At 60.5% G+C, this 20,111-nt stretch overlaps 7 protein-coding genes across 7 annotated transcripts; 2 read left to right on the forward strand and 5 right to left on the reverse strand.

Annotated features, from left to right (window-relative positions):
- Window positions 1–962: 962 nt before the first annotated feature.
- Window positions 963–1,675, forward strand: BXZ73DRAFT_13813 (uncharacterized protein; the record flags this gene model as incomplete). The annotated part of the gene is made up of 2 exons (XM_048017488.1): window positions 963–1,049; window positions 1,106–1,675. Coding segments are annotated over 2 exons (657 nt in total), but the record flags the coding sequence as incomplete, so codon positions are not given.
- A 753-nt stretch (window positions 1,676–2,428) lies between these two features.
- Window positions 2,429–6,961, reverse strand: BXZ73DRAFT_108149 (cysteine proteinase; the record flags this gene model as incomplete). The annotated part of the gene is made up of 14 exons (XM_048017090.1): window positions 2,429–2,509; window positions 2,560–3,138; window positions 3,185–3,422; window positions 3,476–3,593; window positions 3,643–3,982; window positions 4,087–4,274; window positions 4,322–4,481; window positions 4,531–4,622; window positions 4,674–5,378; window positions 5,429–5,527; window positions 5,580–5,764; window positions 5,810–5,902; window positions 5,953–6,499; window positions 6,571–6,961. The coding sequence occupies 14 exons, from the start codon at window positions 6,959–6,961 to the stop codon at window positions 2,429–2,431; spliced, it is 3,816 nt and encodes a 1,271-aa protein (XP_047871343.1).
- Window positions 6,962–7,245: 284 nt separating this feature from the next.
- On the reverse strand, window positions 7,246–9,924 carry BXZ73DRAFT_93459 (uncharacterized protein; the record flags this gene model as incomplete). The annotated part of the gene is made up of 8 exons (XM_048026662.1): window positions 7,246–7,671; window positions 7,822–8,344; window positions 8,448–8,675; window positions 8,729–8,979; window positions 9,009–9,323; window positions 9,382–9,465; window positions 9,523–9,648; window positions 9,703–9,924. The coding sequence occupies 8 exons, from the start codon at window positions 9,922–9,924 to the stop codon at window positions 7,246–7,248; spliced, it is 2,175 nt and encodes a 724-aa protein (XP_047871344.1).
- A 602-nt stretch (window positions 9,925–10,526) lies between these two features.
- BXZ73DRAFT_93460 (thioredoxin-like protein) lies at window positions 10,527–11,367 on the reverse strand (the record flags this gene model as incomplete). Its single annotated transcript, XM_048026663.1, has 3 exons — window positions 10,527–11,054; window positions 11,120–11,277; window positions 11,298–11,367. 3 exons carry the CDS (start codon window positions 11,365–11,367, stop codon window positions 10,527–10,529), a joined length of 756 nt encoding a protein of 251 aa, XP_047871345.1.
- A 2,024-nt stretch (window positions 11,368–13,391) lies between these two features.
- On the reverse strand, window positions 13,392–14,594 carry BXZ73DRAFT_57240 (uncharacterized protein; the record flags this gene model as incomplete). Its single annotated transcript, XM_048021552.1, has 2 exons — window positions 13,392–13,832; window positions 14,085–14,594. 2 exons carry the CDS (start codon window positions 14,592–14,594, stop codon window positions 13,392–13,394), a joined length of 951 nt encoding a protein of 316 aa, XP_047871346.1.
- A 781-nt stretch (window positions 14,595–15,375) lies between these two features.
- Window positions 15,376–15,711, forward strand: BXZ73DRAFT_82907 (uncharacterized protein; the record flags this gene model as incomplete). Its single annotated transcript, XM_048023810.1, has 1 exon — window positions 15,376–15,711. One exon carries the CDS (start codon window positions 15,376–15,378, stop codon window positions 15,709–15,711), a length of 336 nt encoding a protein of 111 aa, XP_047871347.1.
- A 737-nt stretch (window positions 15,712–16,448) lies between these two features.
- BXZ73DRAFT_82908 (uncharacterized protein) lies at window positions 16,449–18,854 on the reverse strand (the record flags this gene model as incomplete). The annotated part of the gene is made up of 7 exons (XM_048023811.1): window positions 16,449–16,472; window positions 16,602–16,684; window positions 16,725–16,788; window positions 16,913–16,922; window positions 16,995–17,025; window positions 17,077–17,575; window positions 17,640–18,854. The coding sequence occupies 7 exons, from the start codon at window positions 18,852–18,854 to the stop codon at window positions 16,449–16,451; spliced, it is 1,926 nt and encodes a 641-aa protein (XP_047871348.1).
- Window positions 18,855–20,111: the final 1,257 nt, after the last annotated feature.

The raw sequence follows: 20,111 nt of genomic DNA on the forward strand, positions 1-20,111 counted from the left end.
TGATAACGCTGCGGGACGGGGGTTCGCGGTGTGTTGATTGGCTGGGCGGAGGCGAGGCCTCCGCATTTCCGGGCCTTAGTTTCGGTTCCTATGAAGTTGGTCTTCTGGGAGGTCAAAATGATGATTCTTCACACGGTTTCATAAATATCTTCTTACACTAACCTGTTCCGGGACTGTTTTGTCTTAGGTGGTTCGTGCCACAATGAGGACCAGTGTCGGGAGCACATGTTTCATGGCGCGTTGTCTCAGCAAAGTTGCTCTCTCGGGATTGTTTGCAAACCAGGCGGGACGGCTGTCCGAGGCCCCGCGAATGCGATGTACTGCATCCGTAACACTATCGCGCGAGGCGCTGCTTCTGATTCCATGCCGTTGACGCACGGTGGATGGTCTCGCTGGCGGCTGGATGTTCGATCTCACATTCGCCCCTACCCCTTACCCCGAGCCAACAGTTCAGGTCCATCGTGATTTTGGCCACCACACCTCAATCGTCTTGCAGGCTCGCATTTACGCTTAAGTGACAGATCCCCGGTCCCTTTATCGGTGCGCTGATCCACTAAGTCATCGGTCAGCTGCCCGGCAGGTCGGCCTCGACTCAGGCTCTGCAAACCGAGCACACAATCCCTACGGAGGGGATGTTTAGTACGCGCGGCAGAACCCCGCCCGTGTATGTGCTGAGAAGGGAACGCCTTGAGAGCGTGCTCTCAAGATGTACGCTGAGCTGCGCTGACGAAAGGTATATAATACCAGGAGGTTAGTGCCATGGAGAAACCGCGTCCGAGTCTCGAGATCATGTCCACCACAACTTCCTGGGAAAGTTTTCCGAAGGTGTGTTTCTTCGTCGGCCAGTCACCAAATACTGTGAATGCTTATATATATATCGCCTCAAGGACGAGGAGGCACAATACTCATGCAGATTAGAGCACGACGTCCACGTGCAACACTGGTACGAGCACTACGATGCATGGCACCAGGCAGCCAAGTTGCTGTACAAGCGGGATAACAAGAAGATCAAGGCTTGGCAAGACGAGCTGGACGGCTTTCTCAATTTTGTATGCCTTTCTCTCCCTTAAACATATGCAGACACTAAATCGCGGTCCTCTCACAGTCATCCCTCTTCTCTGCCGTCGTCACGTTCTTCCTCACTTTCACATATGCGGACCTTCTTTCCGACGACTCCGGTCAAATGGTTCAACTTCTCTTCCAAATATCTCAGCAGCTGGCTGCACACGAGGCCGGAACCCCATTCCCGCTCCCACCTCCGAACTCTACACCCTTTGTACCCCAAGCCTCGGCCGTCGTGCTCAACTCGCTCCTCATGGTCTCTCTCGTCTGCAGCCTCATCGCCTCCGGCAAGTCGCTCTGGCTCAAGGAGTGGCTGCGGGAGTACAAGCTCGACCTCCCGCGCCGGCCGCGCGAGCTCCTCCGTGTGCGCCAGCACCGGCACCACGGCCTCAGCACGTGGCGGATGCAGACCCTCATCTCGCTCGTCTCCTTCCTCCTTCAGCTCTCCGTCGCCCTCTTCGCCGCCGCGCTCGTCCTCATCGTCTGGCCCATCCCTTCGCCCCCGTTCCGGATCCTCATCACGGCCATCGCCCTCCTCTGGATCTCGACCACGCTCGTCGCCACGGCGTGCGCGCTGGTGTCGACGCACTGCCCGTTCAAGAGCCCGCTCGCGCATTGGCTTGCGACCTGGCTGTACCACGCGCGCGGCGCGCGGCGGCCGCGAGAGAAGGAGGACAGGGCGCCGAATGCGGGCACGTTCAAGAAGCTCGAAGAACGCGAGCGGGCGGTTGTGGACATGGACGGAGAGAGCCTCGACGTCAAGGCGCTCGAGTACCTCAACCGCGAGTACTGGGGCAACCACAAGCTCGAGGAGATCAACGAGAGTTTCAAGGACTTCGCAAACAGAGAAGCCGCACTTAACTGCATCGAGACCATCCTGGCGGGTCGGCTGGGGTGTCCAGTAGAGGCACTGGCAACGCACGACACGGAGATGCGGGTTAGGCGGATGGCAGCCGACCAGGGCATTATGCACTTGGCGAGGATCTGGGTCGAGATCAATGCGACCTACGGAAGAGGACGAGCGGCGTTGAGGGTCGCGTTCGGCAGGTTTCTTGCGGAGCACGACGACCTGGGGCGGCGACCGGGGCCGCTAGGTGCGCATCGAGCTTCACATCTGCGGTGTGTGAGGGGCAGGAGGGTCCGTTGCGGTACCTAAACGACCTGTTAAGACCTTCGCCAGCTTCCATCGTTCCACAAATATCCTTACCGTCTCGCGTGGTACTTGTTCGCCGGCGAGTCCGGCCCGTGTCTATTCAAGATGCCCGGTCATTATCCTGCCTCAGCAGCGAATACATTATGATACAATGAAACAACGACTAAGAGATACAATAGATGCAGTCCGAGTTCGTTCTACCCCACCGCGCGCTCACTCGCCCTCGACAAGCAGGTCCGGGTTGAACCTGTGCACGGTATCGATCGCATCGCACCCCTTCCGCACAAAGACCAGCTGTGGCCCGTGGTCAGCGCGCGCGCACGCAGAGAGGGCAACTGACGCACCATGTACGGATTCGCGGTTGAGCCAGTCGTGTCCGCGAGGACCTCCTCCTTCGCAACCGCGGACACGTCAGAGTCGTTGTACTTGAACCACTTCTCCGGGCTCTCGGGCAGGTGCCGCGAGTAGAAAAAGTAGTGTCCCCAGCTCGGCGAGGACCCGCGGTGGATGAAGACGCTCGTGAGCTCGTACCCGGCCGACGTCTCGTCGCGCCAGATGTCCTCGAGCTCCTGCTTGAGGATGGCGAGGCGCTCGCGGAGGACGCGCAGCTCCTCCGAGATGAGGACCTCCTCGGCGCGCAGCGAGGCCACCAGCGCGTCGTCCTTTGTGAGCTCTAGCGCGGTCTGGCTCGCGAGGAAGTTGGCGGCGTTGGTGAGCGCGGGGGAGAAGGGGGCGAGCTGGCCCTGGGTGAGCCGCTGGACGCGGTCGCGCGCTGCGGTGAGCTCCGCCTGCAGCGCCTTCGAGCGCGCCTTCTTCTCGGGGCTCGCGCTATCCAGGAAGCGGTCCATGTAGATCGTCTCCCCGAACTTGACGTACGCCTGCGATTTGTACGCCTGTTGCGTGTCGCGGTTGAATTGCACTCGCTGCACCATCGTCAGTACTTATCGCGCACACAATAGACTTGCTTACCTGGAGCTGGATCTGGAGGAGGGGCGGAAGGTCGACCAGCGTCACTTCCATCCGCTTCTTCTGCCCGTTCACCTCGACGACATCGTCAAAGTACCGCGCGAGGCCGTCGTAGAGGTCAAAGCCCTCGTCGGCGACGTTGACGTGCAGGTGCGAGAACAGATCCTCCTTCTCGTGGATGGACGACTGGTGGCGCGAGTCGTCTGCGATCAGCCGCTGGCGCTTCTTGCCATAAAACAACCTGCGTCAATGACGTCGTGAGCGGGATAAATGAAGACGTTGATGGAGACAAACCTCTTGACAGGGCTCGTCTTGTCGTCGTCGGACGTCGCCATGCCCTGGAAGTCGAGCAGCGCGGTCTCGATCTGGAACATGCAGTTGTCCATGCACTCGGACACGTCGTGTTGCCGCCCTGCATGACGGTCAGGCGACCCCCGGTCATCTCAGCCCAACCAACTCACCGAACATCATCACGGAGTCGTCAGTCGGGCGCGTCTTCCTCGGCGGCAGAGGTGGGGCCTTCCCTGCCGACGAGCTCTGATTCTCCTCCTTCATCTCGACATCCCCATCCGAGGTAGCCTGCGCAGGCCGCTTGTCCAGCGATGTCGAAGATGTCGACGCGATGGCCTCCTCGATAAACATGGCCGCCTCACTCCCGCCGCTCCCGCCCCTGGGACTCGACCCTCCCGTTGCTTTGGGCGACTGCGCGGGCGTGTCGACCTCCATGGTCTCCTCCCCGTCCGTCTCGCGGCTGCGTTTGCCGAGCACGCTGCCAGTCGGGCTCTGCGCGCCCTGCTCGGGCTGATGAGGGGGAGATTGGCCGGGGGTCACGTACGGCGTGGGATCGGATTGCGCGGGGGAGGGGCGGTCGAAGGCGACGGGCGACCGGGGGCCATATCGTCAACGAGCGTCGCATCAGTATCGTTCGAGGAGTCGGTGCCTGCCTTGTCTAGGTCCATCTCCGCATCTATCGCGTCCTCCTCCTCGTCCTGCGACGTCACCAGCGCAAGCTTTGCGAGCTCGATCTCGGGCGTGACAGAGGCGGTGTCGCAGTACTCGAGGTTCCAGAAGAGCTCGGCGAGGAGGTGGACGACTGTGAACGTGTCAGCGCAAGCAAACCGAGGAGAACGGCGTGCGTACACTTCTTGGAGCGGAGGATCTCACGGCGGGTAACAAGGCGGCCACCGACGCGATGACGCTTCAGGTCATCGTCTGTGAACTTCTTCTCATCGAGGGACTTGGCGCCCGTGCCAGCGAGGGACGCGATCGCATCGCGTAGATCCTTTATGGTATAGAAATACTGAAACGATGTCAGCAACGCCGACCGCTCCACAATCCACAAACTCTACCTGGAGAAGGGAGTTCAAGTAGCAAGTGTTCCCGAGCTGGTTCAGACCGCGCGGCATCTCCGGGCTGCTGTTCGTGACAGTGCCGTCTCCAGCTGCACGAACGCCGTCAGCGCGCACCGTAAGAAATCAGAAGCAGAACTCACGATCCGTGCCAGTAGTCAAGAACTGCCGCAATCGCTCGCTGTTCGTGACCTCCGCGATGACCCCCAATGCCTCGCGCATCCGCTCCGCCTGACTCGGCGAATCTTCTATCCGCATCGAGAACACGGTGAGCAGCATCGACTCATCAACGTCCCGCGGTACGTCCAATGTCGAATACGCCGTCTCCGGGGACATCCCCGAGCCCTTCTCCTCGGTCCACACCTTGATGAGGGCGAGGCTCCCGCGCGTCTCAGCGACGATCCGGAGCGCGTCGTTCAGCTCGGCGCGCTTCGTGGTCGCATCGCCCGTGCTCTGCCACGCGCGCCGTCTTGCGGAGCGCCACGCGGCCGCGATGAACTCGTCGTCAACGTCCGCGTCGAGGTCGACGCCGAGCTCTGCCCCAAACCCGAGTCTGCACGCGGCGAGAGCGTAGTCTTCTGGGGTGAACCGAGACCGCTCACGCTCCTCCATGACGAGCGCTTGCAGCTCTGTTGGAACCGCGATGCCCAGGTTGACCATGGCGTTGACGATCGTCATCAGCTGGGCGAAGTAGGTCATCGTGTTCTCTGGGTCGCACCGGCATTGCGCCAGATACGCGAACGCAAGCAGCTCCCATGTGTACGTCGAAGGGGTCATCCCTAGCAATCTCCAGGCAGCATCGAGCGGCGCGTAACCGACCAATTGGTCGGGGAGGTTTCCTCGAGAGACTGGGACGGGTGTAAGAACACGTGGGAGGAGCGAAGGGATGTGACGTTACTTTGCGAGACGTGCGCCCCAATGCCCTCTTGATACATGTCGCGCGCGCCGTCCGCCTTGACGGTCAGGACAATGCTGCTGTAGTCCGCCAGTCCTTCCTCTACGTCCGGATATCAGATCCCGATCGCAAATAGTGCCTGGATAATACGCACTGTTCTTCTGGTAGATCACCAGCCACGCGCTCAACTCTGTCCATGCGCGAAGGAGCTTCGTCCTGTTCGCCACCCCCTCTGGTGTCGCCGGGTCTATCCCTGGCGGTTGTAGAAGAAGCTCGCCCGGTTTCCCCTCCTTCGGAGTCTTCTCAGCTCGAAACCCAAGCTCTTTGAAAATTTGCTCGCTGAGACGAGTGAGCGCGGGCACGGCAGGAAAAGACATAACTCACATCGCTGGATCCCACCCAAGCTTCGTCTTGAAGCGTGCGCCCATGATCGGCAACACCCGCTGCTCATCGCGCCATATCCGATTGGAGACGATGCTGGACGCGGTGTGGGGACATGCTGAGAGCGGGGTGGGCGATGGACTCACGATTGGATGGTCTCGAGAGCGGCGACCACCGTCGCGCGTGGGGTCTTGTCGATTGCAGGGTTCGTCAACTTGTCCTCCACGAGGGCGTTGAGCAGATGTGCGGGGATCGCACCGGGGATAATGTCGGACACAAGGCAATATGTCGAGCACTGACAACAGAGGTAAAGATCGAGGAGGAGGTCGCTGCGTGCGTACGGGGGATTGAGCCTGGTCGCGTCGACCGCCTTCGGGTACTGGTGCCAGTGGTGGGTGACATTGGCTTGGCCAAACGGTTGCTCGCCGTCGCCCACGCACGACTGGGTCCGTTTCCGTCGGGCTTGATTAGGCAGGGAAGCTGCAGGGTCGACGAGCGGGGGGAGGACGCTGGACGACCGCCATTGGAGGAAGACCCAGCCGTTGTCTTCGCGGCAAAAGTATGCGTTTGGGTGTGGGACGGCAGTCCGGACCTCGTCTTGAGTGGGGAGGTGTGCGGGAGGGATGTCGGCGACTGAGGGAGGAGGGTCGGGACTGACCGAGTACAGGGCATGATTTGGGTCGTGAAGGATGTCTGCGAGGAGCGGAGGGAGGAGGCCGGGGCCGGGGCGGAGCAGGACGCGCGAAGAACGGGATCGTACCAACGCGTCTCTTCGTCTTCACTGCGGCCGTCGATACTGATCTTACGGATGGTGCCGGGGACACCCCAGTCGTCGTACGTGGTTGAAACAGGTCCCCATTCCTTACTCCAGTCGGCGAGTGACTCGGTGCCCCAGGTGGGTGGCGGGTTATACTGATTAGGATCCGTCGGGACTGTGTCTTGAACGAGCTCGGGCTCTCTGAAGGGGAAGACCTCGGGCGCGACGTAGCCAGTGTGTGATGAGCCGAGCGCGTTGGATGTACCTGTTCCGTAGAACGTCGCAGGATCGATCGCGTCGCGGTTCGCGGTTCGTGCTGGGGTCGATGGGCGACTGTCGCTCGTCGCGCCTGTCGCTCGCTTGCGCAGCGTAGATGGAGGTGTGGCGTCCTGGACCATGATAAGGGGACGAGGGGGTAGATTTATGGCCTCCCTGGCTGAATATATGCGCAAGAAGAAGGGAGGCAGGCGAGCAGGGAGAGACGAGGGAGGCGACGAAGACAAGCTGCGCGGCGCGTACGCAATTCGAGCGACCATGCTCTTTGAAGTCACGTGGGTATCCCCGCCTGTTGGTTCCCGTGCGCTGTGATCATCGCGCTTTTGACGCACAAAGGATGTCGCACAAGGAGCGAGCGCTGAGCACCATACCCAAGCAGCAAAATAACGGTACAAGTAGAGGGACCTCATAGACACTCCCACCGCTGCCCGCCCATAGATATCAACCTATTGAAAAGCTCGTCTCTCCCCTTCACGGCAGTGAAGAGCCTGCTCGTGCCCCACCGGTCGATGACTTCCAGCCCACCGAGTACCTCCCTCCCCGTCGCCCACCCGACGACAAGTCGCTCCTTCCACCCCAAGCCGCCGACCTTGCGCACCTCCACGACATCCGCGACCCCCACAGTGAACGCCGCGTCCAAACCCTCGCTCTCCCTTCGCCCATGCTTGAGCTGGTTGAGCACGGACTCGGGCTCCGCCGCGCGTGCGAGTGCCTTCTCGGACACGAACGCGAGGCACGGCGAGGCCGCGGACGTAACGAGGAGCACGCGGCCCTTGCGGCCGCCCACGCGCGCGGAGAACGATGTCGGTCCCTCACGCTGAAACGCGTCCTTCTAGTCGTTCTCCGGCGCAAGCGCAGCAGGATTCGCAGAATGAGACGGCGCAGGAGCGGTCGGTGTCGCTTCGCCCGCGCAGTCCCCCGCCGTTTCCTCACTGTCCTCGGGTTCGTCTTCGTTTTGAAGGGGCTCGTCGTCCGTGTGCACGTCCCCCGGGGCGACCTGCAGCTTCCCCGCGGCGCCACGTGGGGCGACCGCCCCGAGCCGCTGCCGCGCACGCTCGTTCCCGGCCTTGGCCTTGAGCCGGTCCGCGCCGAGCACAGTGTGCACCCCGGTGCGGGTCGTTTTACGGAGGAAGCCGATGAGCTTGCTGCCACGCCGTTTCAGCCTGTCCGAGTCCTTCTCGCCTGGCTCCAGGTCCGTCTCCGTGTCGCTCACGGCGTCCTCGACCGGCTCAGGGTCGTCGACGAACGTGCCGTCCTCGGACCCGGAGGATTCGACGCCCTCGACGGGATCGTAGCCGCCGATGTCGAAAGCGAAATCGCGTGCTTTCAGCGTGTCCGCGGCGACTTGCGAGTGCGTGTTGCCAGGACGCGCGGCTTCGGCGGCGGCCATGACTGATGCGGGACGCGTGTGCGGTGGGGGCGGGAGAGGGGCGTTTGCGCGCTCCGCAAGGCGAAGGAGTGTGAGCGTGAGTTGAGCGTTGGTGGGGACTCCTCGGAGTAGCATGCTGCAAAACAATAGTGAGTCAAAGATGCGGAAACGGGTGTGGAGCATGGAGGTGGTGCCACAAGCATTGTGCCGCCAGCAGCGCCAAAGAAGATGCAACTCACTGTCGTAGGACGAAAATGTTCGTCCAGTGTGGATATCGGTTCGTTAACGAGAACATTATGCGGTGGATGACAGGACACCCGAAGAAGAGTGCTCCGAAAATGAAGGTAACGCTCTGCACCACGACTTCAGCCGGGAGCAAGAGCGCGACGAGGAGGAAGGGCAGTAGCGCGAGCGCGAGGCGCAGACGGGGTCCCCAGTTAGGGAATGGGGGCACCGGTTCGATTGCGCTATGGTCAAAAGCGTATCAGAGTCATCTACCAAGGGCGAAAAATATGCTCACTTAGAGAAGCGCTCCCAAGTGTCTGCAATCGCAGACATGGTGCGCACCGCAAGACCCATCCTGTCCCACACTGCGGTCTCTACACTCTGCTTCGCAACTCGTGCAGCGGGGTCGTTCGTGCTTACTCCACCGAGGTCCGCCGTGTCGCGCACCTTCTTAGCCTTCAACGCGAAGTCGGTGGCGTCAGGGACACCTGCACTGATGAAGTCGTCCGAAGCTTGGAGGTTCGCTGACTCTTGTTTTGCCGTTCCCTTGGCGTAGTCGGTTTCGGGGGACGTACGGTCGATGCTGGTTTCAGGGGCCCGCGTTGTCCCGCAATAGCGCCAGCTCCCACCGCAACTAGGCTCGCGACAAACTGCGCTGCCTCCCGCTCGACGGCCTCCCCCTCATGCGCCTCGGGTGCCCCGGAAAGCGACGTCCCGGACCCAACGACGCCTGCTCGCGGGACTTGGAGATTTCCTGAGGTGGCGGAGATGGCGGCTAAGGGAGCTGGAGGAAATAGAGCTCGGCAAGCGCGCGAGGAGAAGAGGATGACGAGGAGGGTGGTGAGGAGGGTGAAGGGGAGGAGTGATAAATGCCATGAGGTGAAGTACGCCTAGATGGTGGACAGATATTTAAAGCAAACCCAGCGACAGTTGAAGAGTGGAACGTACGACACAAAACCCGGCTGTCCGACGGGGCTCATTCCAAGATCGGAGGCGAGCGAGATGCTTGAATGTCGCCGCTCCACCAACAGCCTCCCATAATCGCACATGAGGAGAGCGCATATATGCAGCAACATGGACAAGACTCACGATGGTCACATACATCCTCTCGAGCGTCGCCCGTAGCTTGTCGGGAGTGATGATCTCATTCGGCGCGCTCTCCAAGTCCAGCGTATTCGGGGGTATATGCGGCTCTGCCCGCGCATGCCGTATTTGCTACAAAATTTCCTCAATGTCATGTCGCTGAAATGGCAGATCGCAAGTATGCACCTTGTTGAACCGTCGTTCAAGCATGAATACCTCGTCGTTCTGGAGTCCCCCAACGAGTTGGGGAGGTGTGATGGACCCATTACTCCAGCCGAGATCTGCGACTCCTGGGTCATCGAGCTGGGATGGTCCACGATACGAGGCTCGGGGGAGGGTGGTAGCGAGGGAGCTTGCAAAATCGGGTGCACGGTCCAAAAATGCACCAGAAATCGTTGGGAGAGGCATCGTCGTTTGTGGGGAGAGTGTCGGCGACAACGCCGCTGAAGGGCCCGACTTGCTTTCATCGCCATCGTCCGATGCAACGACGGCTGCACTCCTTGAAGCCACCAAATCATCGCCACGACTCCTCGAGCTGGATTCTGGCCTGAGCTTCCGGGACTTGGTGGATATGTCGAAGGTGTGTCTTCTCACTTCACTCGGAGTTGAGCTGGAGGCGACACTACCAGAAGCCTTGTCGTGCGGCCAGTCGCGAGGGAGGCCGTCGAGCACAAGCGACCCGGGATCGCTGGTCTCCGAGGCCATCGCAGCAGGAGAGATAGTGGCGTTGGCAAACCATGTTGTTCGACAATGGGGTTTATGAGGACAGCACCACCAGGATGACGATGGCGAGGAGACAAAGAAGCGCAGTGGCCACATCTCCGCCGAGCGCGTGACGTCACGACGTGAAGTCTCACGTTCGGAGTCCGTTTCAATTCGATAATCTGTAGCCCATACACATCCAACCAGTCTCCACTGCTTGTCCGCCCTGAGCTCGCTACTCTCTCTTCAAATATCCTCCCCAAGCGGCGAGCATGAAGTTCTGAAACTCATCGTCAGCCTCCACGTTGTCATGACCGTACCGACAACTTCCTCACCTCGTCCCAGGAACCTCTGAAAGTCGGGTATGCCTTCATGTCCTCCACATACTTCCTCACTCGCGTAAACTTGTCCTCTTTGCTCAGCGCCTCCCATGCCTTCGTCCCTTCACCCACCGGGTAATGCCCGAAGTCGTGTTCGAGCAACATCCAGGTGCGCACCAGAAACGGCGCGGCCGACATCTCTACCATTCCCCATGCACCCAGCGCAAAGCCATCCTTCGGAAGGCGCGCCTGGAACTCCAGAAGGGCATCTAGAACCAGCTGCGGAGACTTGCCCTCGTAGAACGCGCTCTTGAATGCGACGGTGAAGACGCTCTCGAAGTGGGCGACGAGGAGCCGCGCTCGCGCCCGCGCGACGGGATCGTTGGGTGGGAGGATCCCGCCGTTAGGGAAGAGGTCGGCGAGGAACTCGAGGATGACGAGCGACTCAGGGATCGCCGCCGCTTCCGGGGACGGATCGTCGGGCGCGCACTTCGGACCGTATGAAAGCGCAGGAATCTCGAGACAGACTCAGGTGAGTCCAGACTAGCCACATGCGCTGCCATCGATGGATGTGGGCTTACTGTGCCTTCTGGGTTTATCTTCTCCAGGAACCAGGCAGGTTTGGCCTGGAGGTCGATGTTGTGGGTGACATATTCTGCCTTCACTTCATCGAGGGCCAGGTGGACACGGTGGGCGTATTGCGATGGCTGAGATGCCAAGGTAAGCAGCCGCGGAATTCCTTGGGGATTGTGATCTTACCAAGAAGGAGTAGAAAGTGATTTGGGATGACATGTGTAGAACGTCTTCTGGGGTAAGTGCTGCTGCTCATCTGCCGTCTGCAGCTGCTTATATGCGCCTCAACGTGCCTCGACCCGCTATACATACCGTCGCTCGTTCCCACTGAACACCTTCGACGACACATGGGCGCCCCTCCAGAGTATATGTTAGTAAGCTGCGGTTGTCCAATTCCAAATCACTGTCATCCGTCTGTTCTGCTTCCATATCAATGACTCGAAGTGCACGCAGTTCAGGTCTCTCTCTGATCGCTTATGTCAGTCCACATTCATTGATTTCCAATGCTTGCGAGAGCACAACCTGTGCCTGTACCTCTAACCCGGTGGTTCATGACAGCAGCGAATTCTATGCTTCCCCCGGACCGCACTTCTCCCTACGGTACTTTGGAGTCACAGCACCTTGAGCAATAACATCATTTACTCACAGGCACGGTCTATGTACTCGCTAAACATCAAGCAAACTGAACCGACCGCGGCCGCGGCTTCTCTAGTGGTAGAAATCCCGGCTCAGCCGTGAGCTGCAAGATCATGGTCTCCTCATTTCCCTCCGCTCTACTTCGCGTGCAGCCGGAAGCAGTGGCAACTGCGCTGATGGGGCAAGTCACGAATCGCAGAGTCACGACGAGAGGCACGGTCGCTGGCCCCCCAACCCCATCAACTTCGTCGTAGGGCGGGCCCGGACCTCGCGCCGCGACCTGAGTTTCTCTTCCCGACCAATTGGAGATATGGTCCCGAGAACATACGTGCGAGTCAGAAGGATGCCGGACCGACTCTAGCGCCGCGCGGACGCTTCGCTTCTCGGCGCTCTCAACACGAATTGTCGCCCAGTGCGCACCGACCCCTCTGGACGAAGACGTGGACGCTCTTCGCCGCTTGAGATTTGAAGCCTTCTCGTCCCACCCGCTCCCATCGCCCGTGCATTCGTCTTCGCTCGGTCTCAGCGTGGAACCTCGCGACGCGCTTTCCTCCACTGTCTTGCTTGTTCCCCTGCCTCCTTCTGTCCGGCGCCGGCACACCCCCAGCGTTACGACGAGGTACGACACCCCCACGCCGACGGCCCCCGCACGCGACCTGTGCGGGACGCAGTACACATCCGTGCGAAACACCAGCGTCACCGCCGGCTTTCCCGTCCACCCCACCCCGACCCACGTCGCAGCAACGCAGCAAAAATACGCCCGCCCAGGCACCGTCCCGCCGCCCTCGCGGAACGTGAGCCCGTCCAGGACCGCGTCGGGCACGCGAAACGGCGCGCACGTCGACGCGTTCATGCCCGCGAGCCGCCACTTCGACGCCAGCATCGACGTGGGCCGCATCGCACGCATCACCCCGCGACCGCTGCCCGACGCTGCTGCTAACGCGACCTCCATGGCTGCCGCCGCCTCTTCCGCACGCTGGAGCCCGGACCCTAGTGTCGCCGAGGACGAGCGCCGTTGTAGCTGCGGGTGCTGCGTTGGTGCGAACACTGGGGGTTTCGCGACGACCCAGATCGTCGTCCACCGCGCCTTCAACCTGCGCTGCTCCTCCGGCGAGATCGTCACCAATCGGAACGGTCCCCCGAGGCACCGAAAGAGTGGGCAACCGACTTCGGCTCGTGGACCGGGCCAGTCGCAGGGGATGAGCGGGAGCCCGAGCGGGAGCGTGTGCAGTGTGCAGAAGAGGATCGCGATGTGTACCGTCACAAGGGTGGGCCCGCAGCCCGGAGAGGTGGGGACGGAGAGGATGAGCTTGATGATGGGGATATGCAGGCGGACGCTGTGGGTATGCGCGGGGTCGGACAGTGGGGTCGGGCCTGGATCAGGTGGGGCGCAGAGTGGACGAGGGCGTGGACGACGGAGTTTGATTTCACAAGCACCGACGGTAGGCTGTCCGATCCTCGTCAGCACGTCTTTCCTCACCAGGCCTCTCTCGTAGGATGCACGTACCTCGAATCGAATATGCCCGCTAGACCCCGTCCACGCGACTGGACCCGGCGCGAGCAAGTAGCACTCCGCGTCGAACGGCATCGGGGCGCGCATCGCTGCCGTGACCGCGGGCGACATCTCCAGCACCCCAAAGTCCGTCAGGCGCTCGAGCGGGGCGCATGGCCCCACGCAAATAGCCCGGTGTCGATAGTAGTCTTCGCGATTTCTTCCTGCAGGCCATAGAACGCGCGCGGACCCTCCCCACACAGGACGGGCATCGAGACCCCAAAGAGCGGCAAGAGCGCATACGCGTCGTCTTCGGCTCGTCTCTCTTCACCTCCGTTGGACTCGGCGAGCCGCCGCGCCACCCATCCCATCCTTTCCCCAACTCCAGCATCGCCCAGCCCGCGCTCGAAGCGCAGAAACGACACGGGGATCCCGGAGATCTCCTCGACGAGTGGGGCGAGTGCCAGGTCGGCTTTGCTCCCCAGGACTCGCCCGTCGGCGGAAACGAAGAGAACGAGGCGGGGGAGCAGGAGCGCGGGCAGCGTGTGCGGGACCGCGTGCCACGCGCTCCGCCGGAACGCGCGCTCCCAGTTCTCCCGGTCCCGATCCGCCGCCCAAGTCGACCCGCTCGAGCGCGCACTCGTGCGCGTGCGGACGGAGGGCCAGCGAAGGAGGCGGGGTCCGTCGTCTGCCTCCGCGCCTGGGAACACAATTTCTTGCGCGGCGGCTCGGGCCATCGTCCGCCGCCCGTCCGGGAAGTGCACGGTCGCACGCCGGAGCTCCGGGCGCGACTTCCGCCTCCCGCACTTCTCCCCCTCGGTCGGGCTTTCGCAAGCTTCCTCCACCCGCACGTCGCACAGCCAGGCGTAGCACACCGCAGCGCCCTCGAGCCATGCCCCACGCGCGTTTATAGCCTCTTGGACGTCCGCCGCGCCATCGCCCTGGCAATCAAGCTCGGTGTGCCATGCCCAGTCGACAAGGAGCCAGTCGAGGCCGTGCCGCACCGCAAGCGCGCACGCCTGTCGGACGTGCGGGGGCAGGAAGAGCACGCGGGGCGGCGCCCAGGGCGGCCTGTAGCTCTGTCGATGAGGCGGCGCTGTCGAGGCGTGTGTGGACGAGGTGGGCTGGTAGGTTTCACGGCGGGTGCGAGGGAGGGTGTGGTGCGTCTGCGATGACGGTAGTGGAGGAAGAGCCGCACTGGGGGGTTGGGTCGTGCTGGGGCTCGAGAAGGAGAACGCGCGGGTTGATTGAGGAAGGGTACATGAGGAGGAGGAGAGGACGGCGTAGCCTCCGGAGACGGATGTGGGCGTAGAAAAGGTGCGCAGCTCGGGGCGTTGTGTGTTGAGGAGACGCATCGCGAGCCCTGGGTGGACAGGTGAGTTCCTTGCGCGTTTTTTGCGGATGAGATGGCTCACTTGAGACTCGGGAGGTTCATTGAAGTCGCTGTTGTGCCATGCATCGCGCTGGCTTGCTATGAAGCACCGGGTTGCCGCCCTTTGCTCCCACGACGCGGGCTCGGCGTTGCGGCATCTTGGAGCGCCGTTGTGCTGCGTATACGTTTTCCGAACGGCGAGTAGGTCGCCGAGAGAAGCACGAGAATACTACGAGACGCTTTCTCGGGACTCTTGTGGACCGTGCCCGCAGCGTGCGAACCGCGCGTTATTCAAGCACAGGTTTGTTGTCGTATCTGCCTGCAAGGGCGTGAGGCGCGACTGTCGTTTGTTCGTCTCCTGAACTTTTGAGCACAGCTTATCTTCCAGTGTTTGAGGGCGAGTCCCTCGGCGCATCTTGGCTGTGTAAAGATAGGTCATCAACAGCACCTCGTGGTAGGCTGCGGGAGTACAACTCATCTCAGCACAAGTGATATAGAGGACACCCCGTAGCGCACGGATCTCCGAAGCGCGAGCTCTTTCTACCTACAACGAACTCGAACTGACAGGCAACGTGGATATCATCTCACAACGCGCGACCGCGCCACCTTCTTCTCCCCTCTGCAGATAAACGAGGACCTGAGTCTACGCAACTCCCCCCAACGTCTCACCTAGTCCTCCCAGTGTACGCGCTCTTCTCTTCGTAGACTATGCTGAACACTAACAACCCCGCATTTTTTTCGCTCAGCAGTTGCTTCAATACGAGATGATATTCGCGCCTTTGGCTATCCTCGCCGCCGTTCTCGGCGCGTGCCGAGCGAGGGGAGTCAACCGCACCATTGACGACTATTATGGCGACTCGGTCACCGGCGTCGTCCCGATGTACTACACACCACCAGCTAACTGGACGGACGGAAATACATGTGCCAACGGCTGTCATGTGAACAGGAATAATGTCGACACAAGCAAGGCGTTCAACCGCACCTGGCACGACTCGACGTGGTATCCTGGCCACAGGGAGACTGGCGACCAGTCGATCGCGATCACATTCAACGGGACGGCGGTATGGGTGTACTTATATGATACTGGCAAACCAACTTGAGAACACAGTCACAGCTACAAATCTTGCATTTTCCATAGACGGGATCCAGCGGGGGAAGTTCATGCATCAACCGGACACGACGAACGACATTCTATACCAGCAGTTGGTATTCAATCAGACCGATTTGGCGCTTCGAAACCATTCTCCTGAGATCAAAAGCATCGGGAATGAAGCATCACTCATGCTTTTTGACAACGTTGTCTACACCGCTCTCGAAGCTGATTCTCCTGTGGGGAACATATCGTCCATCCTCGGCTCAACTCCTTCGCTGTCCTCGACGTCTTCCACGGCTCACTCGGACGCTTCAGGCCCACCAAAACATACGATCACAGCTCCGACTCATTCCATCACCTCCATCATCACAACGTGGCATTCCCGAATTCTACCCTCTGTATCGTCTTCCACTACACCACTTCCACCAAACGCTGCCATCAGTGGGATGCAATCGTCCTCATCTGACCTTAGCACCATCGCAGACGGTGTCTGTGGAGGTATCACTTTGTGTATCTCCGGGATTGTTCTCGCCGTTGTCTACAGCCGCTGCATTCGCGCCCGTACCGCGATATCTCCACGTGGAACCGTCTACGGCAACGAGAGCATCCCGGATCGCGTGTTCGAGGAACAGGTCAACAGGTGTTTGTCTCCAACCACATCGTATGAATCTTTTTCGTCTGCATAGACTTCATTTCTCATACCGTTCCCTTCAGCGTCGCACCTACACTCTCAGGCACCACGTGTTATGGTGGAGATGATTTGCCTTGCTACATATCGAAGGGATACGGTTTCAGCGAGAAGTTTATCTGGCAAGGTGGAAGGACCGAGTAGAGCATGTCACGAGTGCTACCACCATCCGGCTATCATACCCTCATCCCTCTGTCGCATACACACACCAGCTCCCTCACCCGGAGCACGACGCTCGCCCGCTCCGACGGACTCGGAAGAGCTCGCGGCGGTGCGAGAAGAGGCGATCGCGCTGCGGAGGGCGTTGGCTTGGGGGCAGATGAGCTACGAACCTGCGGACGCGCCCCTAGCGTACTTGCGGTAGGAGCCATACGCTGTAGTCGGGATGTGTGTGGACTATGGCAAGTTTGCGCGGAGAGAGATTTCGAACGGTAGCAACGCCCGGCTGCCCGGCTGCCCGGTTGTCCGTGGTGGGCATGTACGGAGCCCCAAAGAAACTTGTAACTGCTCAAATACGCACATATTTGTGGCTATTCCCGAGGATACAAGTATTCAAAACATTGTGATGCCGCGATCACGTGGAGCGGGAGGATTCGACTTACGGCTGGTAGATGCACTTCTCGGAGAAGAACCCTGCAAAAAATGCTCGTCATCGACCGGCGCAGCCGCCCGGGAACGACTCACCATCGAAGCCGGTGTTGAGATCGAAATCCTTCTGCTCAGCCATTTCGCGTGCCCGCTCCCCAACCTCACGCCAGATTTCGACGGCGTCGACAGAACCTGCACTTTGCTCGATCCACCACCACCGATGGGCACGGCTGAGCGGCTCTTGAGCGATGCGGTGCAACGCCGCGCACAGGGTGCTCGACGTCTGCGCGTCTTGGTCTGCTTCTGCATCGTCGCCCGTGCCTTTCTCCTGGGAATCCGAAAGGTGCTTCTCGATCTGGGGGAGCATCCCCTCAGAGACCGCGCAGGATCCCAAGCCGAGAACGCGGAGCGTCGGAGCCGCGTTGGCGAGAGCGGCTGGGAGTATCTCACGCAGGGCGCGGACGCGTTCGAGCTCGACGGTGAAGTCGCCATTCTGACTCGCAATGTCACTGCCGTAGGTGCGGATTGGCTTCGGATTGAGTGTGGCGTTGAAATAGACGGGGGACACGGTCGAAAGCACAGTGACCAGCGTTGTCTGCGAGCGCAGACGTGAGTATGCAAGGAATCTAAGGACACAGATGTCACGACAAGGGACGTACCATCAGCTCCGAGAACATGCTTGAGCACATCATGTCGCACAGGACGGTGAGGTGCAGTGTCCGCAGATGTCCAGCCATCCGCGGCCACAACAGCGGCCTCTCCAGCTCCGTGGGCGGCTGAGACGTTTGGGCGGGTCGCACGGTCACAGCCAGCTCCAGGCCTGACGCCGCGCCCGAGAGCAGCTCGAGAAGAGGACCGAGCACCCTCCTCGGCTCCAGGTCGGACGTGTCCACCCCGACCGATATGCCTAATACGCAGAGCCGGCCGATGTGGGGAGGTGGGCGGCACGATAAGGAACACGGGACAGCAAGCTGAGCGGGAGCTCCGGCCCACGGGAAGTCGCATGTGAGCGTGCGGAGGGCTGGCCACTCATGGCGGGTGAGGGCGAGTTCGAGGGGCGCATTACACTGCTCAACGTGGAGGTCGATGATGCTTGGGCAGAACGGGACGATCTCCATCGGGCATGAGAGCAAAGTGAGGTGACGGACGTTTGGGAGTGGCGCAAAGAGGGGGAAAGGGGACCCCAGTTGGTTGTCTGCGAGCAGCGGCTTCCACGGGGAGTCGGAGACGACGGCCAGCTTGGTGAGGCAATGGAAGGTGGAAAGTGCGTAGAACAGGTGCGAGAAGTGGCTGTTTAACATAGGCGGCTCGGACCATTCTAAAGAGATGTAGAGGTAACGGAGGGTGGGGGCGAGCGGGGCGAGCGCCTTGGGCAGTAAAGCGACTGTGAGTGTGGACACGTTGAGGAGGCGAAGGGCGGTTAGGTGGGTCATGGTGCCGAGGATGTCCAGAATGAGGGGAGCTCGTCGCACGTATTCTTCGGTACCTGGCATGGTTATCCAGCGCAGATGAGGGAGTTCTTTGAGCACCGCAAGGACTCGGCGGACGTGGCGCTTACTTCCTCGGCGGGAGGTCCATACGTCCGACTCCACAGCGTCCTCAGCAGGAGCCGTGCGGGCAGGTAAGTAGAAGTGCCAAGCGTAGTTTGAGCGAGGGGTTGGAAGGAATTCGTCGTGGGCAAGGAGGAAGTAGTTCTCGTCTGAGAACCGAGCCATGGTGGGCTCCGTGGGCAGGCGGGCGTAGGCGATGATATATGGCATGGCGAGGACGTAGAGCGTTTTGGAGGCGAGAGCGACGGAAAGCGCATCTTGGCGGTCGAGGAAGCTGAGGATCTGGTCCAGCTCGTCTTCGCACAGACGCGGTCCGAGCGCCATCCTGGGCTGCGAGTGAGTGCTGGACAACCTCCCTCCTGCGGACGTGGCGGATATGTATCGATCAGCTGGCGAATCGTGCCTGTTGCCGCTCGCGTAGCAACGTCGGAGTTGGTCGGGCAATCATTAATCATTTCAGAAATCGCCGTAATCTAATCTAAAGCGCGGCCCCTTGGACTGCCACGACCGTGGTCGTCTTATTCCCTTGTCCCAGACCTGCACCGAACCTTCCAACACTAGTTCCACATGCTCACGAGGATACTATCCCGGTCGCTGGTCGCGCCCCCCATATCGCCAGAGCCCCCTGCGCTCGCCCGTTCGTCGCTGGTTGGAAACAAAATTTTCAAGAACGCGCACCGCGGCACCGTGAAGAACGACGCGCTCCTCTGCAGGTCATCAGTCGCAAGCACGCATGCATTGGTACGAATCCCCTCTGTCTTCTTCGAGCCTCCGAATACCAATAGCCCCGTGACCTCCTGCAGATGGGCAGACCGAGGTGCTGCAGAGGGATATCCGTAAGCCGCTCTTGTGTATCATTGCAAACCAGCAAGCTTAAGTCCTGTGTTTCAAGATACACCTCCGAGCACGACAAGTTCCTCCCTCTGGCGGCGAGACCGCATGCCGCGTGATACGCACCGCACGGAAGCTCGGGGTCAAGACCGTCACGGTATTCAGCCAAGTGGACACGGACTCGTTTCGCGTCAAGCTCGTACGTTCCCCCAGACAGCAGAGAAAATCGTGGGGGATTGAATCGCGGATGTAGGCGGATGAGGTGTATTGTATCAGACCCGCGTCGTCCGCGGAGAGCCACGTGAGTGCTTTCTCTACTGTATGCGCATGTTGTCCTCAAGAGATGGACTTGAGTACCCGCTGCGCATAGACACGATCGTGGAAGTGTGCCACAGTCGAAGCGGCGTGCAGGTACGTGTTCGCAGTTTTTTTTGCGCATATACCCACCTTGAGCATGATGTACACCCACGTTACGGCTTTTTGAGCGGGAACGCGGACTTTGCGGAGCGACTCGCGCTGGAGGGGATCGCGTTCATTGGCCCTCCGGCGAGTGCCATCGTGAGCATGGGCTCGAACAGGTGTGTGGTTCTTCCACGGGCAGGCGTAGCGGCGAGGCTAAGTGCGGAGACAGCGAGTCGAAGAATATTGTCTGCTGCAGGTGCTAACAACGCAGTGAGGATCTCAGTCGGGTGGATAGAACGACTGAGTTATGTACCTAACAACGCAGTGAGGATCTAGGTACATGATATG

The sequence above is a fragment of the Epithele typhae genome (genome assembly GCF_022376455.1).
Source record: "Epithele typhae strain CBS 203.58 chromosome Unknown BXZ73scaffold_143, whole genome shotgun sequence".
NCBI classification, from domain to species: domain Eukaryota; kingdom Fungi; phylum Basidiomycota; class Agaricomycetes; order Polyporales; family Epitheliaceae; genus Epithele; species Epithele typhae.